Source organism: Tubulanus polymorphus, chromosome 1 (assembly GCF_964204645.1).
Source record: "Tubulanus polymorphus chromosome 1, tnTubPoly1.2, whole genome shotgun sequence".
NCBI classification, from domain to species: Eukaryota; Metazoa; Nemertea; class Palaeonemertea; order Tubulaniformes; family Tubulanidae; genus Tubulanus; species Tubulanus polymorphus.
This window is the reverse complement of record NC_134025.1, coordinates 25,975,830-26,002,026: the sequence shown is the minus strand read 5'-3', so window position 1 is coordinate 26,002,026 and position 26,197 is coordinate 25,975,830. Positions and strand designations below refer to the sequence as shown.

General features: G+C 36.2%; 3 protein-coding genes across 3 annotated transcripts; 2 read left to right on the top strand and 1 right to left on the bottom strand.

Annotated features, from left to right (window-relative positions):
* Positions 1-354: 354 nt before the first annotated feature.
* Positions 355-4,353, bottom strand: LOC141908714 (intraflagellar transport protein 43 homolog A-like). Its single transcript, XM_074798875.1, has 10 exons — positions 4,212-4,353; positions 3,339-3,455; positions 2,476-2,553; positions 2,333-2,397; positions 2,115-2,147; positions 1,381-1,430; positions 1,221-1,293; positions 929-1,004; positions 768-830; positions 355-684 (listed from the first exon to the last, which is right to left on the bottom strand). The coding sequence occupies exons 1-10, from the start codon at positions 4,254-4,256 to the stop codon at positions 586-588; spliced, it is 699 nt and encodes a 232-aa protein (XP_074654976.1). The 5' UTR covers positions 4,257-4,353; the 3' UTR covers positions 355-585.
* A 7,176-nt stretch (positions 4,354-11,529) lies between these two features.
* On the top strand, positions 11,530-13,263 carry LOC141914846 (uncharacterized). Its single transcript, XM_074806169.1, has 4 exons — positions 11,530-11,738; positions 11,858-12,482; positions 12,952-13,009; positions 13,233-13,263. Exons 1-4 carry the CDS (start codon positions 11,619-11,621, stop codon positions 13,261-13,263), a joined length of 834 nt encoding a protein of 277 aa, XP_074662270.1. The 5' UTR covers positions 11,530-11,618.
* A 4,056-nt stretch (positions 13,264-17,319) lies between these two features.
* LOC141903979 (uncharacterized) lies at positions 17,320-24,308 on the top strand. The gene is made up of 19 exons (XM_074792408.1): positions 17,320-17,415; positions 17,564-18,575; positions 18,652-18,848; positions 18,924-19,030; positions 19,127-19,223; positions 19,305-19,371; positions 19,465-19,710; positions 19,829-19,984; positions 20,069-20,243; positions 20,326-20,419; positions 20,505-20,621; positions 20,703-20,831; positions 20,918-20,986; positions 21,098-21,186; positions 21,280-21,423; positions 21,513-21,594; positions 21,757-21,908; positions 21,982-22,069; positions 23,568-24,308. The coding sequence occupies exons 2-19, from the start codon at positions 17,591-17,593 to the stop codon at positions 23,760-23,762; spliced, it is 3,189 nt and encodes a 1,062-aa protein (XP_074648509.1). The 5' UTR covers positions 17,320-17,415; positions 17,564-17,590; the 3' UTR covers positions 23,763-24,308.
* Positions 24,309-26,197: the final 1,889 nt, after the last annotated feature.

Here is a 26,197-nt window from a genome sequence, read left to right as displayed (position 1 = left end):
CTTTTTTCCATGCTTTTAATGAATGAAGGTGGTAGTTGGATAAAAATTCTTGAATAGGTTTGCAGTTATCATTTCAATGCGCATGAAATTTTATGGATGACGGTGAACTCATACCATAAGCCACCCAGCAATAGTCAAAAGTAGTTCTTGTCCACACCTAATTGTTTCGGTATGTATGTCCTGTTCTGAGAAAAACATCGCTGATCTCATGATAAGTGCGATTGACCAGAGTTAGGCTTTAGTCCGCTCCTGCACATGCTCTGATTTCAAGGACTTCATAGTCCTTGAAAGTCGTCCTTATCAATCCTGTAGATTGGACATACGGTAGATGGATAACAAAGTTTATACACTATAAATACCAAGTTTATTTAAACTAAAACATGAAAAAGAGCCAATGTATGGATGGAAATACATTATACATTTGATCAACATGTAGTGTGTAATTACTTCAAACGCATCATTTGCAGCGTTAATCTTTTTCTATCCCAGCCTTCCTTCAATGTACATGTATGTTTATTGATACCGGTAGTACACATGAAAAGGTCTTTAATAACTAACTGATATCATAATGGATGGAGACGTCTTTTAAGTTTCTTGTTCGACCTGTTGTGATTTTTCCCATTCTGTGGTCAGTTCAGATGTCACTTCAGTAAACAATCGATCCCAATCCCATGCAACATCTTCCTAAAATTTATCAATACGATCTCATCTTAATTATAGATAAAAGAAATTATTCGTAGCTATTTATTCATCAAACTTCAACTAACCTCCACTACTTCAGCCTCAGCCGATAAGTATTTCGATAATGCCTTCAGATCTATTTCATTATCCTATAACACAAAGTATCATCGCATAGTATCATTCGAAATATAAAAAAATCCACAAATATTGATTCATAACGAACTTTCAGTTACAGCCCGAACCTTACCAATGTGAGAAATGCAGCATGCCGTAAAAGATCGTTATCTAATTCTCTGTAGGTAGCTACACGGTTCACAGCAATACTATAAATACACAAATGCACTATTAGCATTTTTAAAATCATCACAGAGCAAGACAGGTCGTGCAATCGATTTACAATCTCTTTAACAAGCAAGGACTGTTAACTGATCAATGAAGATGATCGTATCATTCATTTTTTCATCGGGACAAAACAAGGAAATTCTATTATCAAACTCTGGCAGTTTTTGGGTGATTTCTGTAATTTAGGTGGTACATACTTAGGGGCTTGGGCAATTTGTGTTGTCAAGTCATCCTCTTGATACTCCTCCAAATCCGGAATAACAGGAATATCTGTAAAGAATTATTCCATATGCAGCATTTGTATTTATCAGAGCGTATGAAATAACAAGAATTTCATGATGAAACAATTTATATTACCATTATCTGAATCCTCTGAAGCTGAAGGACTTCTAGGCCTTAACCGGTCACTGCAACAGAATTATAGATACCGGTATAATCTTTAGATAACCCAAGCTCCTCGTTTTACGAATTACTCGACATAAATTGACATTTATTTTGTATAAGTGAAAAATGCAAGCGTTCATTCCGAAAACATGAAGCTGAAGATATACTCATAAAAGCAATGAATTTCTGAATTTTTAATGTGCTCATTTATACACCGAATGTGAGCGATATCTAGATATTCATAAATGACTAGAAAAGAGAAAATGGCAGATTCAATGATTGAAATGCAAGTACAAACTTTTCAGATTTCCCAAAAAAATTCTTACAAAAGGGAAAATCATACAGGTACACATTGAAGTAGATCCAGATTTTTGGAGGCAATTACAGCATTTAAAAATTTCTGACAAATTTTTTACAATGAATGAAAAGATTTATACACTTAACCACCACCTAATGATCAAACACTGAAGAAATCTGTTTGATGGCTGACAATGAAAGGTTTCAGCCATATGTAAAGCCTTGGCTATAAAGTTACATATATAAATATGAAAGCCACATATTTCATACGATACGTATGAACTTATTTACCCAGTTTCATAACTAAAATAAGACAGAAACATAAAACGTAAGTAATGGAAATGGTATCAACTAATACTGTATCGAATGTCTACAGTTATTTTAGTTTCCCTGATATTTATGCAACTTACTCTTCGAGCTCTTCCATACCAGTTCTCCTTCGCCTGCAAATATTCAAAAAAGCATCTTCAAATAACTGCATCCACACAAATATTCAGGGCATTTAGACCTAGTTCTTATGCATAGATAATATTGCACTCATTGCCTTGAAAATAAATTATGGTTTTCCATAATTTAAGATGCTTTGCGTTAATGCTTTAGTATATCGTAGAACAACAAATTCGCATACCCGGCAGATTTCGTATCTTCACCCCATCCTCCCATTCTTTTTGATGGTTTAGGTGGTGCATCATCCTGACAAAAATAGAAGTACATATCAATATACATCCAAGGCACTGATAAATCGACTGATGAAAAATTTCGATTACGAACATCTCTTAAAGCTTCAGGTTCGTCATCACCATCTCTGTCTCTTCTTCCTCCACCAGCTCGACGTCCTTTCTTTGCGCTCTGAAACACAATCATCAAACCAATCAATACAAGTCTATAGTTTTTGCACCGTTTTTAAGGCACAATGTGAATGATATTTCGATCTGATTTGGCGTTACTTAGTCACATACCGGCAGGGCTTACAGATTTGGAGAAAATAAAAGCTAGTTATGATATTTTAACAGAGGTTAACTTAAGCAAGGCTAAAATTGTGTGAACAGTTGGGAGTGAATTCAGACTGAAACTGAAATCATGGACTTTAAATATATTCTGAAAGAAACTTTCAACAAAAACAACTGGTAAAGGAGACGAAAGTTACAAATTTATAATACAATATACGACATAGCGACAAAACAAGAATATCCTTCTTTGAGTAGTTACAAAATTATGGTGTATTTAAATGTTAGAAAGGTTAAGAATTCTCATCAAAACAAATTGTAATCATATTTATAGTATTGCAGACACAATTTACCTTCTTTTTCTATTAACTATCAATTTTCTGATGATTTAATTCAATTTTTTTTCATTTTTATCAACTGGTAAATTCAAGTAGCTCAAAATAATCTCCCTAGCTTTCTTGATATTCTTGATAATATTCCATTACCCTACAGACCCTAAACCGATCACTTGACATTTGCCCTCAGAAGCTTTTGTAAATATGTGAAACTGCAAGACTATGTAACGGTTACAGGTAAAAAGGAGACATAGAGAGTACAAAATCTCTATGAAATTGAACAAAAAAACTGTGTTAGAGGTTATCACTCTAGTGCGATCGAGAGGTTACACAATTCACTGAGTCATCTTACAGAATTTACTGTCGCAATATCTATTTCAAGGTCATCTTCATCGAAGAATGCAGTTTTTTGTCGATCGGCTTCGGGATTTTCATCATCGGCTTTTGCTCGGCGACCTTTCTTAGCGCTCTATATCAATATTACAAAGTATGTTTTTTAACACTAAAATATCTTAGTTCAATGACATCTGACTGGTTTGAAAAAGAACGTAAGCAAAGATAAAATGTTTATGTTGACATAAGCCAAAAAATTACAAACACATCAGTATTTTCATGGATGGAAGATTTCTTTTCACTTCCGGAGAATAAGATATATCTATATTTAACATACAGCTTGTTTTAACTACGATGAATATTGCACTAACTAGCACGTATAGGCCTAGTCTAGTACCTAGCCGTTGTTCCTCAAACAAGTTGTAGGGAACCGTAACAACGACTGGTATTCAGACTAGACATCTATAATCAGTCAAAAAACCATTTAAAGCACAGAGTACCAACGTTTACCTTAATATCCTTTACAGTTGGATGATAGAAATAAACAATTATACTATAGCATTTATCAACGTATGTCCTATGGTTTTCCACCATTCATCGGCCCTCCTCGTACTCGCTCGGCCATTCCGATTTGACCAGTCAGACATAAATCGAGGTAACAAGGGACTTCAAATTAAAGAAATGATAAACACAGTACCACTTACATTCCTCGATACGGACACACAGCTGAATACTAGATTAAAGTTGTCTTAATAAATTATATCAATAAAATCTAATTTGAATTAGGCCTATGTTTTAGGGTAAGGTAAGACTAAGAGTTCTTTTTCGTTCCTACATCTGACTTACGACAGGTATCAAATTAATGTAAACTGGAATTTTAAGTGATGATTACCCGTGCTTTTGAGACTCCGAAGTCTAAATCGTCACCTGGTTCCATCTTGACCGGGAAAAATAACTTTAAACGTCAAAATTTGAAAGGGCCGAAAGAATCATCTAGGACAATCTTAAGACCTGCTACATATGGCGTCACAAGCCCGGAGGCTTGTCATGCCATATTGGGGCCTGACACGCCATGTGGTAAACATAAAATGAAAATCAAATCCTATGCAGGAGATGAAACGTCGACTACGTCTCGCGGCTTTACTTCCGAAGTTATTCGATTGGATATTTATTTGTCATAGATGATTTACAACGTACTATATATACATAATAAGAACTACATATTACATCGCATATATTAAAATGATTTGATTCAGAAGATTACTTAAAATCAACAAAACGAGTAATGTTTGAATCAAACTTTATTTTATATCGATTTCTTATTTTGTAAGAATCTGATGGAACAGGAAAATACCAGGGTAGGTATAACATAACATATCTATTTACGGAATGTATTGATAGATTGAAAACATTTACACTTAAAACACAATTAAAAACTTATCATATCCTACTTCACTGGCATACGAAAAATACAAAAACATTATAATTTACAAAACGAGTTTTACAGAATAGAAATTGATAGTTGTTTGTTGATCTAATGCAGTGTACACACTTTAGCGGTAGCGGTAGCGGTAGCGGTAGCGGTAGCGGTAGCGGTAGCGGTAGCGGTAGCGGTAGCGGTAGCGGTAGCGGTAGTAGTAGTAGTAGTAGTAGTAGTAGTAGTAGTATCCGTTTGGTACTCTGGTCTCTAGACCTTGACCTCTTTTAGCGTAAAATACTGCAGCTTTGGTTGGTGCGTAGTTTTGTATATTCGTAAATCGATGCTATCCGCTTACTATTCCGTTTCCCCTTGCGTTTTTTATAACACAATTCTAAAAGTTTCATATAGACACACGTAACATATATTCAGAGTTTAATCCTTATAGGAATACAGCTTCGGGTGCGTACTCCAATGTCTGTCAAGCCTGACCTTAAATGAATAATTGTCACTAACTATCTTAAATGTCAAAGATTAATCATTTTCGTGGTTTGTCAATCATTTAGTCTTAGAAAAAAGCAAATACTGTTACAAAAATCGTCTGAATTTCCATATTTTCTAGTTTCGAATTGGTCCGGTATCGCAGGCAAATGTTCAAAAATGTTCTCAATTTTGAGGCGCGGGCTCCAGCCCAAGAGGCCTACAACCTCAAAGAGATGAATCTACGTTAGGATCCCGATTCAACGAGTCAGGGACTTTGAGGAGTATTCAAAGATGACACAAGAATTTGAATTTGAATGGTCACCTGTTCAATTCTGCGATACCTGCATTCGCAGTCAGCAGAATAGTGAAGGTAGTGACCGGCAACCAGTCTAAATTTGAATTCGAAATGACATACGGTGATACGGTGTAGGCCTACATATTTGTCAGACTCTCTATGTCCATAGAACTATTCCGTTATAGTTCTATGCTATGTCTAATAGATATTGCCTCGGAGCCGATGGAGGCTTGATTCCAAGCGCGGTCTTAAATCTGGGTTAATTAAAAATGGTTTTAAAATGTCTTAAGCCTCCAGTTGAACCTTGAAGGCCATGATACAAAATGCTTTTGCCACGGTTGAGACAAGGGTCACTTTGAGAATTAGATTTTAAGATCTCTAAGATTTGATTTATTCTTTCTATCGAAATAATGAAATACAGTATGAACGAGGAAGGGTTTATTCGAGTCCGGTGTTTGTTAGCAGAACGGGTACCGGTGGCGGCAGTGAAGGGTTTCGAGTCGACCAGAGCGGAACGAGTCAAACTCGACCTCGCGCGGCGAATCTATTCAAGGACGATGCTCTCTCTGATTGGTCACTCTAGGAATGCCGGCCCGTTGCCTATAGTCTCCCAACCTAATCCGGTAACGCGTCAATAGGTTTGAGAGCATTTGGCGCCCTGTCTAAAAATCGCCGCGCTCATGTCTGATCCACCGTGTTGCCTGTATGCTGTTCTGATGTATGCTGGGCTGAATTAAATTAAACAAGAACAAGAACATTCGTTTCTAACCTTTTCCATGGTGAGAAAGTTTGATTTCAAGAATATATAGATTGATTGTAATTGTCTTATATCCAGTAACATCGCATCTTAAGTTGTAGTGAACACTTTGCAAACAATTTCATAGAATCATTTTCATAAATCGAAATTTTTTGTATTCCCAATTTATTTTCATTTTGTTGTAATAATCCATGTTTCTACTTGCAGAGATTGAACTATATTTTTCCATTGAATGCAAGATGAACCGAGCAGTCGACCCATCATGACCTAGAAGTAGAACTTCGAGAAGATGAACTAATCATTAGAACTAGTAGAAGATGAACTACTACTAGAAACTACGGCACTACTAGGGTCCAATGAACTAATATAACTAGAAGATGAACTCCTAGAAAATGAACTACTACTAGAACTACTGAGAGCACTAGGCCTACCTCCCAGTGATGATTGTCGCAATATAAAAAAGCTAAGTTTGATTTATTTTTCTATTGTGGGAGAGAGAGTGGAGCGCTACAGGGTTTACAAAACCCAAAAATAGATTGTGTAAAAATACACATAAATGAGGTGTCGAAAAGCTTTTTTAAAAGCTCATCTAAAAAAACTTAGATTCTTTATTCTTGGGTGAGGGGTGAGAGAGAGTTGAGTGGAGTGTTGAGGGTTTTCAAAACCCAAAAATAGAACGTGTGAAAATACACTAAGAATGAGGTGTCGAAAAGCTTTTTTAAAAGCTCATCTCAAAAAACTTAGATTTCTAACGCTTAATATCTAACTGAAAGTGAAAAGAAAATAATCATCCAAATGACACAAAATCGTTAAACGATGTTCTGTGTCTGCACCGCACGAGTTCACAATCACTACTTCAAAAAAACTTAAAGGAAAAGATCGTAAAATGACTTTTCTCTTTATCCGCCTCATAACAAAACTTCTATTGGGCCGAAATCTTGCTAACAAAATACGTTCAAAGATCTTGTCTCTGTTAGCTCTGTGTTGGAATTAATATAGCATATTTTAGCTTTACTCATGTGTAAAGATAAATTCTAATTACATCTGCCAAGCAGTAATTTAATATAGTTTTTAATCAGTAATAATCTTGTAAATGTTGAGTGGTTTAATGAGCTTGCCTTCAATCATTTTAAGTTGTTATGAATTCAGTATCTATAAAATGTGTAACTTTTAAAAGGTGTATATCTTAGCCTAGTTGACTTGTTCTCTAGGTCTAACGCTGAGCACGCTTGCAGCGTCTGAAAATAAGTTGTTGTCTCACTATAGTATTTTATAAGCTGTTTAGTCACTAGTCGAGTGGACGCTAGTTCACTTGGCTACGTGTACTAACTAATAGTAGTCTCACTAGCCCCAAAAGTTTTGACGTTTATCTTCATAAAGCTCTGTGATAGAGAAATAATGTGACTCAATATAGGATAGAATATACTATAGAATATTAGTTGTTACAGTTTGTTTGACTGAAAAGATTATATGAAGGTTTATAACCATTAGTTTGATCGCTAGCCCCCCTAAATCCTACTAACAAAGTTCAAATTGTCTCTGTGAGCTCTGTTAAAGGTGTATTATAGAAACTAGAAACTGTTTAAAACAGTTACTAGTTTCTCATAGTATTTTGTATAACGAAATCAAGCGCTGTTTAATCACTGACTAATTAGACTTAAGTTCTATTGGTTCAGTGGTGAGCACGCTTGTCTTGTGCCTTTACGTATAATAAGATCATCCACGCGAGCTCTGTTTTAATCACTATATCTAAGTTCCTATCATAATTCCTTAATTTGGAAATAATTTCTTAATATTAAATTCTTTTAATTAATTTGAAAAATGTAAGTATTTGAAATATTTCAAATAATTTCTTACTGATTTCTCAATTTAAAAAAGAATCATCAAGACCTCTTTTAATGAAGCCTCATATTTTGATGTGGAGTTGATATTTAGTTTTACTTGTTTGAAAGTTCTGCATTTCCAGTAAGTTTTATGGCATATTATGGTCAATTTGTCATATATCTTTAAGTGAAATTATAGTGGAATCTTGATCTTCTAAAGAAGACTCATCATTCCATCTTAGTTACTGAAATCTCTATTTTGCAAAAGGTTCACAATAAATCCAATATTTTTACACATCAATATTTCAATATCGATGATGATCAAATGCTTTTAGAAGTGAAGTGAAAAAGTTGAATTGAATCAATTGAAGTTTCTCATTTTGTTCATGTAATTTTGAATGTAAATACAATCTAAGTCAATTGTCTGAATGTTGTGAAAATTTATCGTAAAAGAATCGTCATTCCATCTTTGTTAGTTATATCTTAATTTTGAAAGGAATCAATTGAATTTCCTCCTCACTTTCTTTGGTCATGAAATATTATTCCGATACAAAACAATTGTTTCTCAGAAAATCAAGCGAAGTTCTTACGTTCGAATTCATTGTTTTGAAATGAATTTTCCTAAATCAATTCAATTTGAATTACAGTCGTAAAAAAAAATTTTGATATTGAATATTGATATTTATATAGATATAAATATCTAATAGAATAATTGACATTAAGTAGAAATTGAATCCGGTTATTATCAATTTAATACAAATCTGCGCAACCTTCTTGGAGCAGGTTTCAGTCAAAATGAAAAAATGTCTGGTTATTTAAAATATTCTAATTGATTAAATTTGCACCAAACAATCAAAAATAGAAATCCCTTGAAATAAAATGATTGTGAGTAAAAGCTTTTTTACGCTTTGAAACTTCACTTCAAATTTAGTTTAATATATTTTTGCTGATAATAAATGATCAGTGATACCAGTGTCAATAAAAATGATTAGGAACTAGAAAAAATGAAGTGCCTTTTTTGAAATAAATACGGGACTTGTCCGAGTACAATTCTAATGATTTATCAGTTTCAATCTGGTCTAATTCAAGGCCACTAGTGTGAACTTATTTATGTAGTAGTTATTTTATGTAATGCTCTGCATAAATGGTTCGATTTCATTCAATTTACCTTCATTCAAATTTTGAATATATCTTTACCATTAATTTGTTTGTACTCGTATTAGACTGAAGTCCTTTATACACTCAATGGCAATTTTTCAAAATATCGTAATTTTGAGGTATATTTCAAATTTCATCTTAATGATTCAATATAATTCTATGTGAAGTTCTGTTGAGTTCGATATTGACACCGGTTTAGAAATGAAATACATGAGTGGTGAGGTGTCGTTTTGGGACTTCTCCGAGTACAAATTTACAATTCAATATTTCACCATTCTTTACTTGTTAAGTCAGTTTAACCGGTCAAAAAGGACCACCGCGGACTCATTCATGTCTTATACATAATGGTTTGCCTCATTCAATTTAACACATGTTTCAGCGTGCTCGTATTAGATGAAAGTCCCGATTCATTTGTGGCACTCTCTCCACTCTCATTTGCATAATCATTATATTTGTTTTAATCACATGTATTCAATTCACATGTATCTGAATGTCATCAGTTCAGATGCTAAAGAGTTTCTCGATATTGTTTGGTGGTTTCTATGTTTGTTTGGTGCTACTGCTGCTGCTGCTGCTGCTGCTGCTGCTGCTGCTGCTGCTGCTGCTGCTGCTGCTGCTGCTGTGCTACTCCTTAAGTTTGAATTCAGAAAACCAGACTAATGATATTTGAGAGATGAAACTTGCATGAATAATGGTTGTCGCTATTTCATCTGAAACTTGAGATAAAAAATTACTGTATCACTTTAAAATGAGTTTTTCATTTTGACGGGAAAACTTCAATTATGTTTTTCTATTCGACGGAAAAAAATCATAAGAATTATTGTGTTTTTCTTATTGACTGAAAAACACCGTAGCATATCGAGAATTTCAGAGCCAGTCCTCTGATAATATCATCCATGAAAATGAACTTTCAGAGAGACTTTTGATATGAAATTCTAAATGTTTGTTGCTAATTACTGTGTCACTTCTATCAGTATTTTGATACATCATCAATTAGCAGATATTGATATACCAAGTGTAGTCAGTGAATCTTTGTTACTAGAACCTCAATATCAAGAGTTTTGACAATACTTGAAATGTCTTCTTACTGAAGGCTCAATCTTTGTTTGTAGAATCTCAATTTCAAAAAGAGTCATTTCAAGATCTCTTTCAGTCTAAGCTTCACTTTTTGATGACAAGTTGATATTTTCTCAAGATTTACTGATATTTAGTCCAGTGGTTTAAAAGTTCTGGATTTCTAGTAAAAGTGTTCTGTCACATTTTGTGCCTCTTGAAATGCATTAATAAGAAGTTGGTTTCATCCGTGAGACTGTAATCACTAATCACAATAGTTGTGCATGACTTAATAACTTGACACTTGGCCACTTGTGGTAGCCACGCATTCAGCCTTATCAGAGACTAAGAGTAGACCATTCCTGAGCAATAGGTGGCGCTACCATCCTCTCAAACTCTCCCAAAATCACTTAAAACTTACAATCAGAGCTTCGGGTAAGTGTGCGGAGATGATGGTGTCCGAGCAATAGGTGGCGCTACCAGCCTTCTTATAGCTCTTAGATCTCAAAAACTCCCCTAAAACTAAAAATACATTAAACTTTGATCAGAGCATCGGGTAAGTGCACAGAGACTATGGTGCCTGAGCAATAATAGGTGGCGCTACCAGCCTTCCTATAGCTCCCAACTCTCGGTGCTAAAGGTAGGGTGGTGAAGAGCAATAGGTGGCGTTACCAGTCACCTAGAACTCGTAAATCACACATCCACCTTTTAGTACTATCTATTCCTATCAGAGCGCAGAGACAGTGCCTGAGCAATAGGTGGCGTTACCAGTCTCGCTATTAGCTCCCAACTTAACAAACTCCATAAGTCTTTTTCCCGCCTAATCAAAGAAAATCGTCTAAAAATAGACAGCCCCAAAAAATGTCAAAAGAAAATCCAAAACTCCTCGGACAATGAGGTTCAGTAGGATCTCAATGTCTTTTTAAAGACACTGTGGACTTTGTACCAAATCAACGTTAACTGATCTTGTATCAGAGAAATCTACTGTCTGATGATCACTGTCTTAAATAGTGATTAACTAACACTACTAATACTAATCAATCGGGGGCTCATTGACAATGACTGATCAAATAATACAATTATTGCAATTGTAAACGACAAGGACGGATTTTAACTTCTCCATGTAAAATAATAAGATGTTCGAACGGATTGTACGCCTCAAAAATATCATTTCTTTCCAGCTGAATGTTTCAAAATGAAGCCATGAGATGAGATGACCAGACAATAACTGATGACGAATGTCGCAGCTGTGATGACGACAGAAGATCCCAAAATGTAACCAGCAGAGTTCCAGATAGTCAGCAGAGTTCCAGATGATAAGCAGAGTTGCAGTGATGTTCAGTAATGGCAGAATTGAGTTTATGAGCAGCAGAGACAATAGTGTATCCACAATTAGATGGAAAGAAGGTTATCGGTTTCTAGTTAATTCTATGGTAAGAAATTTCGATTTCATTATTAGATTAAATGTTTTATCCAAGCAGTGATATCTCATCAAATTATACGGTACTTTTACAAACAATTTTATTGAGTCATTTTGCATCATCATTTTTAGAGTTTGACAGTTGAGAGTCTACTACCAGCCGAGAGTCTACTACCAGCCGAGAGTCTACTACCAGCCGAGAGTCTACTACCAGCCGACAGTCTACCACCAGCCCAGAGTCTACCACCAGCCCAGAGTCTACCACCAGCCGAGAGTCTACCACCAGCCGAGAGTCTACCACCAGTCGAGAGTCTACTAACCAGCCGAGAGTCTACTACCAGTCGAGAGTCTTCTACCAGCCGAGAGTCTACTACCAGCCGAGAGTCTACCACCAGTCGAGAGTCTACTACCAGCCGAGAGTCTGCCACCAGCCGAGAGTCTACTACCAGCCGAGAGTCTGCCACCAGCCGAGAGTCTACCACCAGTCGAGAGTCTACTACCAGCCGAGAGTCTACTACCAGCCGAGAGTCTACCACCACCAGTCGAGAGTCTACTACCAGCCGAGAGTCTACTACCAGCCGAGAGTCTACTACCAGCCGAGAGTCTACTACCAGCCGACAGTCTACCACCAGCCGACAGTCTACCACCAGCCCAGAGTCTACCACCAGTCCAGAGTCTACCACCAGCCGAGAGTCTACCACCAGCCGAGAGTCTACCACCAGCCGAGAGTCTACTACCAGCCGAGAGTCTACCACCAGTCGAGAGTCTACCACCAGCCGAGAGTCTACCACCAGCCGAGAGTCTACCACCAGCCGAGAGTCTACTACCAGCCGAGAGTCTACTACCAGCCGAGAGTCTACCACCAGTCGAGAGTCTGCCACCAGCCGAGAGTCTACCACCAGTCCAGAGTCTACTACCAGCCAGGAGTCTACTACCAGTCGAGAGTCTACTACCAGCCGAGAGTCTACTACCAGCCGAGAGTCTACCACCAGTCGAGAGTCTACTACCAGCCGAGAGTCTGCCACCAGCCGAGAGTCTACTACCAGCCGAGAGTCTACTAACCAGCAACAATCGAAGGAGCAGCAAAGTTTACAAACAATATATCGCGGGATTAGCCTAGTTTACAAACAATATATCTAAGGAGCAGCAGAGGTTATGAACTATATTTCCAAGGAGCAGCAGTGATCAGTGAACAATTGTTTAGTGTAGTGCGCATTTCTAAAAAGGGGCCCCAAAATTCACGATGAAAAAGATGCAGTATGATGCAAATGGAGGTGGTGTAAGGTAGGTGTGATTGTAATACGTGTATTTGTTGGTCATGTGTGAATCTGTGTGTAAATCTGTGTGTGAATTTGTGTGTTATGTATGAGTCCTATTAGCATCATCTGGTATCTTTTCCTAGTGAAATCAAAATAAGTTTTCCTTTCATTCATAAAACGTCTCCCCTTAAACTATTCAATCCATTTTCATCAATATTTTGCTTGATCTTTTAAGTGTTTATTTTAAGCATCCTAGGCACAAAGCGCAAAGCGTATTAACAAAAACCCTTTTATTTTTTTAAACTAACAAGCCCGGTGTTGGTAGCACGATAGGATGAGCGTAATAAACGATTAAAGATCAAGTTTCCTTTAAACCCCCTCTCCCATTCACTTAATGTGTGAAATATTCATTGTTTTGTGGATGATGGAAAATTAACAAACAAAAAAAAATTTGTAATAATTTTTAATTAAAAGAAAAATTATGTAAAACTTAGTTTCTTAAGTAGTAATAATATCAATGTAGAAAAAAATGGAAAAAAAATATATAAAACTTAGTTTTTCAAGTAGTAATAATAATAATGTAAAAAAATGAATTAAATTAGTTATAGATTGTTTACCTTGCGCTTTCCAGAGTGAACTTAACGTTGAGGGTTGTCTCTGGTTTTAGTGCGGAGGATTTTAGTAGGATGGCACGCAGAATTCAGGAAACTGAGTGGTTGTCTTTGCGGTTGTCTTCAACTTAGTGTTATACCATACACTCTTCGTTGTTGGAGTCAGTGTTTTTTAAATGGACGACTTGTATCTAGTTTTTCGCGCCCTTGGTTTAATTAAACTTTTTTCAATAGATAATGTAATATTTGACGATTCATAGAATACCGATGCGGTAAATACCCTGCCGGAAATAGAGAGGAGCAGTTTATTATTGACTGAGGATGTCGTCTGCAGTGTACGAGCCTCCAGTCGGTCGAGGACCTTGACCGTGATGTTATTTCAGCATTCTATGAGCTCAACTACACATAAACAATTAAACACTTAAAACTTAAATACACAATGAAATACAAACCACTGAAAACACAAAAATACTTAAACAAAAAACAACTACTTAAGATATGATAGAATGCTGGATACTTCATGGAATATAATTAAGTTTCATCAAGTTTTACTTGATAATAATGACTTCAATACAATCAAGTTTCCTCTTATACTGTTTTCAAAGTTGGGTATTTCGGTGTTTTTGGTATTTTATGAGTCGTGTTAATAAGGAATTAGTGTTTGTAGCTGCAATACTTTCTAATTTGCCGATTAAAATTGTTGTTACCTGAAACATTATGCTGAAAAATAAATTCCACTGTATGATTATCTTATATTGAATTATTATCTTATTAGAATTATTGAATTGATTGTAAGTTAAAAGTGTTTTTCCGATATATGAAATACCGCTTTCTGTTGGAAATGGAAGAGCAGTCTCTGGCAACTGAGGACTGTACGTACGGTAAGCAGTGACTTGGATCTCATTGTGTCAATCGCTTAGAAGCATTCTATGGACTCAATTAATGATTAACAAACACTAAACCAAATAAAATCAAACACACAATTAAAAAAAATCCATCAACTTCAAAAATGAATGATTGATATCATAGAATGCTCGATTGATGATTTGATTAAGATAGTCTGTCATTGTTAATAAAGATCAAGAGGGTCATTTCTTGATCTTGAATTTCTCGCATCAGATTTGTGGTATTTCCTGAATCGGAGACATTGTTCGTATTGTAGCGTACTACGCTATATTCTAAGTAGTATTTGTGAATCATAGTATCAAATGATACAATTTGTATAATGAAACATTTAATTAAAGTTATTAAAGTAAGTTGAAAATATCTTTGTTTAATATAACATTTTTAAAGTTGTAATTGTAGTTTTCACTAAGAGGGTCGGATGTTTGGGTGGAGTCTAGTATCAATACTTTTTTGTGTGGTGTACGCTTAAAGTTAATTGAAAAAAATATATTTGTATGGTGAAAAAATATCTTTCTATAGAAAAAAAAATCTGTATCGAAAAAATATTTTTAGTCTGTAGTTTTCACTAAGAGGGTCGGATGTTAGGGTGGAGTCTAGTATCAATACTTTTTTGTATGATGTAACACTTAAAGTAAAATTGAAAATAAATTAAAGTTATGAAAGTTTAGTCAGTGTTTAGTAGTATTTGTTTAAGTCTGATGTTTTTATAAAGAGTGTCAAATGTCTTTTGGATTTTATTATCAATATAATTATTTAAATGATCTAATACTATGTTAGTTGAATATACATGTATATCTAATCTTATCATTTGTTGTTGATTAATTTGATTAGTGTCTTGATTTTATTACAGTGATTTATCGAGTGTCCGACTCTGTTTGTTTGTTTTCTTCAAAGCGAGTTTTGCTCATGATATTGGTTTAAATCTGATGTTTTTGATAATAAAATCCTGTTCAAGTGCTTGTAGTTGTTTCATATCGACCAATTGACTTGGCCAGTAATTTGGGCAAGAGTCCATTCCCCACTGACCACGTATTAGATAGAATCTTTTATAATTGAATCTCCTCAAAAGAGATTAACATTGATGAGATTAATACAAGATCAATCTACAGCCTGTCAACCCTCTCGGCCTGAACCCTGCCAACCCTCTCAGCCGGAACCCTGCCGGCCTGACTGGAAGTGGATGTAGATGTTAATATACATCAGAGATCATTATCTATTGTTGCACATGATTCCCTCAACAATTCTAATTATTTTCCATTGAAGTGTCGTTTCCCTAAACTTAACCACATTACATGAAGTTAAAGACATCAACGGACAAAAAGCTACAACTAAAATATTTCGTGTAACATCATTCTTAACGCGTCTTCTAAAAACAGGTGTATAAAGATCCATTGACATTCTTCATCAACCATTTTCTTGAGTTTATATGTCGTCGGATAAAGTTGAATCGATGCTTTTCATACAGAAATATTCACGAATTTCTCGTCCCAACAAAAGATATATATTTGTAAAAATTCATGACATAGTTAAGCATTTGAAATTGAATGAAAATATCATATATAAAACTTCTCTGCTCCAATGATATTGGCAAATATGTAGTAATAGTGGTTGGAAGTATGAATATTGCAAATGCGAGTGAAACTGGCATTATTGTTGTACGTTTTGATCTTGTAGTTTTCTGATCAGACAAACCATTTTTGAAACTCTAAATAACTGAACTATTATAACAGAATTTGACGCAATGATCAAAGAAAACGGTATAGTTAAAGCGGACGGCAGTTATGGCAAAATATGTTATTTGGTGAAATAGTTCGTGGTAACATCCAAAATATTTGTCGGGAAAATGTATCGACAAACCGGGTGTGAGATATAAAACCAGCACATTCACTGCAGTGATTATCGAAACAATACATCTAGCTAATTTCGGTGTACAAAGCAAACGAGATGTGAACGGTAAGAGCACAACTGCCGCGCGTTCTAGAGATATCGCTACTATTAACCACGAACTACTACAGACTGCAAGCCCCATTACATATTCGTATATTTGACAACTGATCAGTGAATTCATCGTGAATATAGGGCCATCTTTAACGCAAATGAGAACTAACTGTAAAATTCTTAAATGTTCAAAGATTAATCATTCTATATGGTTTGTCAATCAGTTAGTCTTAGAAAAAAGCAAATACATTTACAAAAAAGCTCTTAAAATCAGGCTGCCTTGCCATTCGCTTTTGTAAATTATAGCTGATGATCTCCTGATCGTAACGGAAACCTGTAAAAAATGTATTCGAAGAATTTGACATACGTACAAATATTTCGATATATATACATGCATAAATGAATATAGTTATGAAGTAAAAACGGGATATAATTTTCTTTCAAACTGGTTGCACTGCCCTCGGAGATGAATACTTCAAAATAACGTATCATTCTGTAAATTTGTGGGTACTGTGCCGGTATTGTGTATAAATTTAGACAATAAATTAAAAGAATTAGAATTAAATAGAAATTCATTTCACATTAACATACCGGTACTTGAAATTATATCATTCAGGTTTTACACGCCGTATCGGACTTAAAAACGTGGTCCGTTCGACGCGAACATACATCTTCGTTCCGCGTAAAGTACATATAGTCTGCATTTTACTCGGGGCTTGTGACGCCATGTCAGATATGGCATCACAGACCCCGGGGCCTGTGACGCCATGTTCTGCTGATTCTTTAGATTGACTTCACTCTCCACTCCTCGAAAGAATTTAGAACCAGGAAGTAAACAAATACGATTAGTCATAGATGGCAGCACTTTACGGTCTTTCACTTGGCTGTCATTAGAAACTGACTTGATAAATAAATAAAAATGCAAACCTGTATGAAAATAGATTTTCACATGGAGGCCCTGGCTATGATACAAAACGTAAGAAGAATTTAATTTGAAACATGTCCATTAGTAAAAACTTTCGGAATTTAGGGACATTTTCTTTGATTTATAATCTGTTTCTACAAAATCATGAAAATGTCAAATCGAAGTTCAATTCAAACGTTTTATTGATTTGATCTTTCAGATTAAAAGGAATAAACGATCTATATAGATGTGTTCTACTGTAAATAGTAGCATGCCAGCACGACCGGGACCAGCGTACGGCTCGAGAAGGTTATTACAGCCGCTGTCCATTTTACAGCCTGGGATCCAGATCAGTACGGAGGATATCCAGTTATCTTCTCGATCGGATTTGGTCAACAAACATATATTAAAGAAGATCGAAGAATGGTTTGAAAGTTGGCAGCCGTGGCAGCGCCGCATTTTACTGTGCGGATTGACCGATAAATGTACGGTTTCGCAATTGGAAGCCCTTCGCACGACTATCGAACCTATTAATCATCGAGATTTCATAACCTCGCTGAAAAAACGTTATCCGTGCGATTCGCTGAAGTTTTTAAAGAAGAAACAAAAGAAAAAGAAGAAATCTCACCCGCCCGGTGCTCGCAGCTTGAGTGAATCAAGCGCCGATTGCTCGGAGAATGCTGAAAACCAGGTCGATTTCTTGCCTGAAATTGCCGAAGAAGATTACAACCTTTTACAGGAAATAATCACAATTCCCGCCGAACAAGATGAAGAAGAAAATGCTACCGATGCCGGCGGTGATAATGAGCTCAATCAAATAAAGTCGCTGGCCCGAGAGTTTGCGGGGAGGATTATTGTGTCTGCAATCCGACATTGTAAAGATCTTGCGGAAAAAACCAGTGTAAATGAGGAAAATTCTGAGGTCAGCAACGATTTGATGGAAAAAAGTGCTGGCAATTCTAATGATCCTAAAATTAATTGGCAATCTATACAAGAAAAGAATACTCATTCTACGGATGAAGTTGTTGACAAGATGGAGAATTTGAATCTTGCCGGTTTATTGGACAACGATGTTGGAAGTGAAGAGATATTGCTGTTTGCTCCTCGTCCATCCCTCCCCAAACTTAAACCGTCCTTAACATTCGCTGATTCATCGCATTATCACAGACCGACTCAAGGCTCATCGGGAACGAAAGCAGATTTCTTTGCGGATCAAAAGATGAATAAATTAGGTAAGTATTATTGCGCTAACTCTGTCTTACATTTTCACAGTGACATTCTTTTTGAAAGGTTTATATTCTGTTTCAGGTGGCATGCAGCGTGAAATACGTTCGGGACCAGTACGGAAACCACCAGCTCTTCAGGATATTATGGTTCCGATACAAAAGTGCTACAAGCACTCGAAATGGTTTGGAAATGCCCCTCGTGATGGGAAAAAATTTGAGAAGGCTCAAAAAAGCAAATTACGCAATCATTTTCAAAGACAAATGGACCAGATAACAGAGGTCTGTTTTTCTATTCTATATGTGTTCGTTTTCACCAGGCCTGTCATCATGTTTTTTTTTTTTTCATAATTTTAGTGGATGTCTGGATGGCAAAGTCATGAACGGTTGTCCATTCTCGTTGAAATTGTGAAAATTTGTTCGACTGAACTGATAAGCTTTATGGCTCAATGTATTCGTCAAAGGTACTGATATTACTTTAGACTCTTGCTCATTTGGGAAAGGGTCGATGGGGACCATTGAATTTCATTGTTTAAATTTACAATATCTTTATATTCTAGATTACAAGATAGAACTGATATAAATCGTCTACAAGATCATACATTGATGGAAATATTTACCTACCTAGACTCCAGTGACTTGAACAATGCGGCACAGGTAATTGTATATCTTTTGTACATCAACTGTACGTAAGTGAATTTAGTTCTTTATGAATCATGATGACTGAATTTTCTTCAGGTGTGCAAACGCTGGAAATATCTATGCAGTAGAGACGAACTGTGGATGGTAAAATGTGAAGAATTGGGTAAGATTAATTAATGTCCATTTAATTGTGTTGCGTTTGCCTTTTTGCGTATAGCCTTTTTTGAAAAGGATATATATTTTGATACAATTGTAGGGGAAGAAGAAGGTATACCAGATATGAATGAACTGGTAGAAAAATACGGCCGAAATACCGACCATAGTATTGACTGGAGATTAGCGTACACGGAATTACATAAACTAGCGGATGATAGAAAAACCTCGTATAATCAGCCAAACATACTCACCGTAGATGGTACAACACCTGATGGTAAGATGCAATTCAATAGAAGGTCCTTGGGAGGCGGTGACAGTGTGAGCAAAAAGGCTTCAACACCAGGAGGTAAGATATTTGGCACAATTCGTCATATTCATTGAATTCTTTCACTTTCTGGATGGGTTTTTAGATCATATTTCAATTCAGTATTCGTCGAAATGTGTAAGATTTAAATGTTTTCTAGGGAGTCTGAGCGCGAGTAAAGGTAGAGCATCGCGAAACCTACCGACGGTATTAAAACAAAACCGTCATAGCACGATGGAGATACGCGAGGATGAAGAAGATGAGGACGATGAGGATTTAAGCACGTTCATGGACGAATATTCATTAGTGAGAACAGGTATGGATGAAACGTTGAATCACGCAGTTCTAATTTTCACTAAAAACCTTCAAAATATTTGCCTATTTGTACATATTGTTGCAGATACCGGAATGGAATCAACACGAAGCACCAGAAGACAGTACAGATACAGAAGAAGGTACAGATCATCGGGTACGGCTACCTCGTACGGTAATGCATCGTCGCGTAGCATGTCGGTAAGAGGAAAACTTGACAAAATGAAGAACGAGACGGAAAGTCATGAAAGTCCTCTATCAAGGTAAGTAATATTCCATGTATATGCTTAATCGTAAATTTCGTTATTTCAGTAGATATTGACATTCTGTTTTTGTTTAAATCAGAGAAGATAAGCCATTACTGAGAAGACGTAAGCACGAAGAGGGGGAGACCGCTTTGGATATCAGACCCGAACTGCGTCAAGCTAAAGATTTACTGGTAAGCTCCGCTCCGACCTATCGGAAAAGAATTCCTAGGTAATTGTAGAAGTGGTGTTAATTGTATTTATTATCAATATTTATAGGGAAAGTCAGCACCTGGTCATTTTCTGGTATGGAAGAAAGGTCCATTGGAGTCTAAAACCCCTCAAATACAGTACGCCGGTGAAGTTAAACCCATCCACCGAGTTAGACGACTACAAGTAAAAATTGCTGTATTCAAATTCGTTTTAATTTCATAAATTACGAATATTAACAGTGGTTACTTTTCTCTTTCATTTAAGGGTCACATGGATGTAGTTCTTTGTATTCGTTGTGATAGAAAGCGTTTAATCAGCGGGAGTATGGATCGAAGCGTTCGTATTTGGGACATCAGCAGTGGACGCAGTATTCACAAACTATATGGACACATGGTACACAAACAATCACTGGCAGGGCTATTCTTTTAAGTGCTTGCGGAAATTTATTCGTAATTCATGATTTGTTAATATTTTCACAGGGCGGAGTTCGGTGTTTAGAATTCAAGGGAAAAGTTTTGTTCACTGGTTCGTGGGACATGCAAATAATGGTAAGTTATACAGTCACGATTGGCTTTGCTCGGATAAGCTTCGCTCAAAGTGGCATGTCAATCTTTAAAACAGTGAGCGCATGTTTTTAGTTACTGATATCGTTCTTCTAGGTTTGGGATTTAGTAAAATTTAATCGTCGGATGATTTTACACGGTCATCGCGGTGCTATATCTTGCCTTCGATTTAATTCTAATCATCTGTAAGTAGTACCACAGTACAGTACAACGTATACCGGTACATGTAGATTTTTATCGGGTTTGATACAAACAACTTTCTTTCATGTGTTTTCTAGAGTATCTGGATCACATGATAAAACTGTTCGCGTTTGGTGCTTGCAGTCATATGAATGTATAAATGTTCTGTCCGGACACAAAGATGCTATCACATGTATGGAACTGATTGATGGGTGTAGTGTCCTTACCGGTTCCTCTGATCGGTATTTATTTATACGTTATCATATTTGATTGCTTTGGTATCATTTTTTAACTTTTTTACTGACGTTCAATAATATATTTTCTCATATAGAACGCTGAGGTTGACAGATATGTTTTCGGGAGAGTGTTTGAAATTGTTCACAGGAACACCGGAACCAGTACTAGCGATGATAGTAAGTTTATACAAAGGTTTGAGTATGGCAGTGCTGCCATCTTCAATCTGGTGTTGTAAATAAAATGTTTACAAATAATCATCTAAAGATACAAATAATCATCTAAAGTTTTATTTCTTGATATCAATCTTCTGATACACTTTCGCTATTTCTACTCTGCAGGCTATTGGAGATTTAATAATATCATCTAATAATCAGGGCCAGGTTTATTTCTGGAACAAGTTGTCCGGCGAGATAGAGGCAGCCATTGAATGTCATAAAACTGCTATTACTTCATTGTCTTTTAGCAAGAATCGTTTTATAACTGGTTCAGCGTAAGTATTTCGAATTTGTACGCCGTTATCACTTTCGCATGATGATCATTAGTTTGAAAATTGTGATTTTCAGAGATTCATCACTCAAAGAATGGGATCTGAACACTTTGACATGTGTTCGATATCTACAGGGTCACAAGGGAGCTGTTAAAGATGTACAGGTAAGAAAAAGATCGAAGAGAAACCCACAATTATTCAGCCAAATATGTAAAGTCTTTGAGTAAAAGAGCACCGGAATATATTTTGAGCAACGTTTTGGCTTAGGACTATTAGCCATTATCAAGAAAAACATCCTTGCTCGAATATTCGGTACTATTCAGTTGTTCAGCTGAAATTTATCTCTGAGTAAAAGCGCTAAAACATCTGATTTATATGAGGCATAGTGTGGGCTGTGAGGTACGGGTATATGAATTTATTTATTGAAGCCTTTGACGGTGAGAATTGCCTATACCTATGCCAGCTTACTGGCACAGTGCTAGCTTACATTCCGAGCATTATAATGTATTATGTGAAGGCTTGTGTTTTGACAGGAATTCTTTTTGAGTCCCATTAGATAGAATAACAATAATATGAAAAAACTGAAAGATATTTACTTGTCGAAATGAATCAAACCACTAGTGGTAATGAACATTTCCCATTTGTTGCAGACACTGATGTGCATAATACAATAAACATAGACTTGTGTCAATTTTTTCAAAATGGCTTAAAAAAGGTTTTCATCTGTTCATATTTAAGTCATCGTTTTTTCAATCAGGTTGAAGAACATTTAGAATAAAACATCCTTGATGTCATTATTTTCTTGACCACTTTTTGATTAGAGTTTAGAGCAAGATGTTGTACGAGAGAGAGAGAGAAGTTTATTTGTATTTGAAGTGATGAGTAAATATGTGGTAGTGGCGTGAGGTAGTGCTACTTCATTCAGAAAATTGATCTCTCATAGCGTCTATACCTTTAGTTTAAACTAACAGACACATGTTCCTATCTACATCAAAGCTGCTATGTTTTCCTAAGTCAACACAGAGTTTGTTTTGTGGCTCAGCACCTGAGTATAAGATCCGGCTAGGTTTTACCAACGCAACAGCTGGATTAGAACTGATAATCCTCGCAGAGTCTCCGCTATAATAGTTTAAACTAGTTACACTCGGAGAGTTTTCTAGCGCCTGTGTAGACGCAGATCAGCCGTGGATTAACTCTGAAATTTTTTTTTCCACTAAAATGTTTAAGATTCATACAGTTGCCTGTATGCTAGAAATTATTTGAACGCTCAGCTTAGAAGAATATTGATCAAACATGCATCTGGACTGGGTAGAACTTGCAGATAATCATTTGAAAGTTCAGTGTTGTGTGTTATTTTATGTTGAGCGTGTATTGTTCGTCAGGTCAGCACGAGACATGAGGAATGAGGCCAATCGTGTTTGTGTCTCCAATTTGACTGAATTCTCCTGTTTTTCCAGGTGATTGACAGATTAAATGGGGATCTGTGTGTGTGTGTGGGGGGAGGAAACACCCTTGAGAGTAAAAGGTTCAATGGGTTATTCAGCACATGTAAACTGAAAACGATCTTCTTATGTGAAAATATTTTGAGAATCCAGCTGAGGCAATGAGCATTATCAAAGCATTCGTAAACGTCATCGATAATGAATTATATTTTCATTTTAGGTGACAGATAGGTATATAGTAAGTTGCAGTGAAGATGGAACTATAAGGATTTGGGATACGGATGCACCGCCTTTAGACCCGGCTGACACTACGCAAGACGACACAATCCCTACAACTATCGTTGACAAACAGAAAGTTGGAAGTTCAAAACCGTTCCCTACGCCTTTACCACCTCTTAGTTCAGTAAACAAGTGATATTAGGTGATAAGACGGAATAAGCTTTGTGCTAATATGGATTAGTAATGATAATAACTACTTTCTACGTAATCACTTCGCTTATTACATAGTGACAGTGAAAGAATAGTTTCCCCAGCAGTTCCCTTTCCCATATTTCATGTATACTACTTAAATTCGTATCAATTTTAACCAAAACTTATATAACATTAGACAATATATTTGATACATATTTTGTAATACTGTTGTCAAGAGTTTAACAAGATAGTTTGGTAATACTGCTACTTATGAAAATTTTTGAGAATGCCCTCTGTGAAAAAAAATATAGCAATTTTTGCTTTTTGTTGTAAATCGAAGTCTTCCATGGTTGAAATTTTTCAATGAGATTAGAAACGAAATGTATTGAAATTTATCATATGCATTTAAAGTTTTAGATGGATTGAATTTTTAATATTTACTTGTTCTCAAATATATCTACCAGTTGATATACAAATATACTTGCGTATATTGGAAAACTTCTTATCATATCGTGGCAAATTTTATATGCATGGCTTTTCATGTATTTTTTTCGAGAGTATTTCTTGTTTGCCAAAATATCAACTCTTTTGATTGTGAATTGTATTGATTGTTTTGTTCTTTTCGAATAAATATGTTATTCATCTCGAAATAAATTCCCTGTTGGTGTTTCTGTACTTTTTCTTTAAGTAAGGTTCCGCGCATAGGTTTTCGATGTGCTAATAGGAGCGACCGCCCTCCTTACAACCACTTCCTTCGCCTTTCCGTCGTCATCGCTTCCATTAACTCCCGTGTATCAGGTTGAAAATACGGAGAATTTTAACGATAGAAGTCACGTGGATATGATCGCTGGGAGGCAACTGTTTTTTAATGAGTGTTTGTTGTTTTATTTCCAGAACTAATTAGGCGCATCTGCCCTGAACGATACTTACAAAACATACCGTGTTTAACTCGCCATTTCACAGTTCTCGGAAATATGTATTGTTCTTGCACATATTATCACGAAAAACTAAGAAAAAGATGAATCAAAATAATCTATATTCATATCCAATTTCTCTTTGGTAAAGATAAACCAAAAGCGCTAAAGCGAATAGCAAGACGAGTCAAACAGTATCTATCAATAGTCATTGACCCCTTCCGAATACTTGTAGGCAACATTGTTTGGCACAATTATGGTTTAGAGAAAGATTAGGATATGCCCATGGGTGCGATTAATCTGGCTTTGTCATCGATGTTAATATTGAATAACTGATGAATTAGGTTGACGAATATGTTTTGTCGTCGCATTAACAGTTTTTACTTGGTTTGCTTTGTCGTCTGATACTAAGAACCAGTGTTGTTATACGTATTTTAACATTCGCTAGTGGGAATTGGAGACGTTCAAGACTGTCTCGACAACATTGCGCACACGAAAGCTGATTCTCGGACGAAATATGACGAGTTTGAGACATATAACTCTTCTATGTTTCACAAACTGTCTAGTAGTCGTTCTGGCATCAAAACACCAGTGGAACCATGAACGTTTTATCCTGAAGAAACTTGGACTCAGCAAACCTCCTTCGATTCCGAAACATCACACGGGCGTGACGCCGAATTTTATGAAGGAATTACACATTCGGGTCACTGACCACCCTCATCACAGTAATGGATGCGTGTTCTCAGATGACGTACCAGGAAATGTCGTCAGAGCTACCAAAGTCCAAGGTAAACCAAAACATCAATTTCTGTAGATTCAAATTTTTAGACATCTCTAATGATATGTCCAATTACTATATACATCTGTCTCTTTCAGTTCGCACCAAACTATCATCCACGAATATGACGATGTTGCATTTTAGGACAATACAATTGCCAAAAGGAGAGGAATTTAGAGATGCCAAAATCCGAATTGAAAAGGGTCAGCTAGATGATGATAGTTATCCACTCTATCTAACGACCATATCAAAAAGAAAACTGCGATGGCAACCGAATAAGTTGGACAAAGCTTTTGAATTCAATATATCGGAGCACTTCAAAGACATCAAGAGCGGGTCTTTATCGTTCAGTCTAGAATATATCGGAGTCAATCGTATATGGAATGATTCACATCTCGTAGTGACGTCGGTCGACAAGAAACATTGCTCAAGCGGTCATTATCAGCATCATAACCGCGTCAGGAGATCAGTTACTGATCGAAGTCGTCTGAACTACCCCAGCATATGTCACGTGAGACAAATGAAAGTAGATTTCAATACAATTGGCTGGGGTAACTGGGTTGTAGCACCTCAAAGATACTACGCTAACCAGTGCCAAGGAGAATGCCCGTACCCCTTGACCGAATACCTCAACGGTACCAACCACGCCGTATTGCAAACTTTGATCCATTCTTTAGATGATGATCGTGCGCCAGAAACGTGCTGTATTCCGACCAATATGGCGCCTATATCGATGTTGTTCTTAGA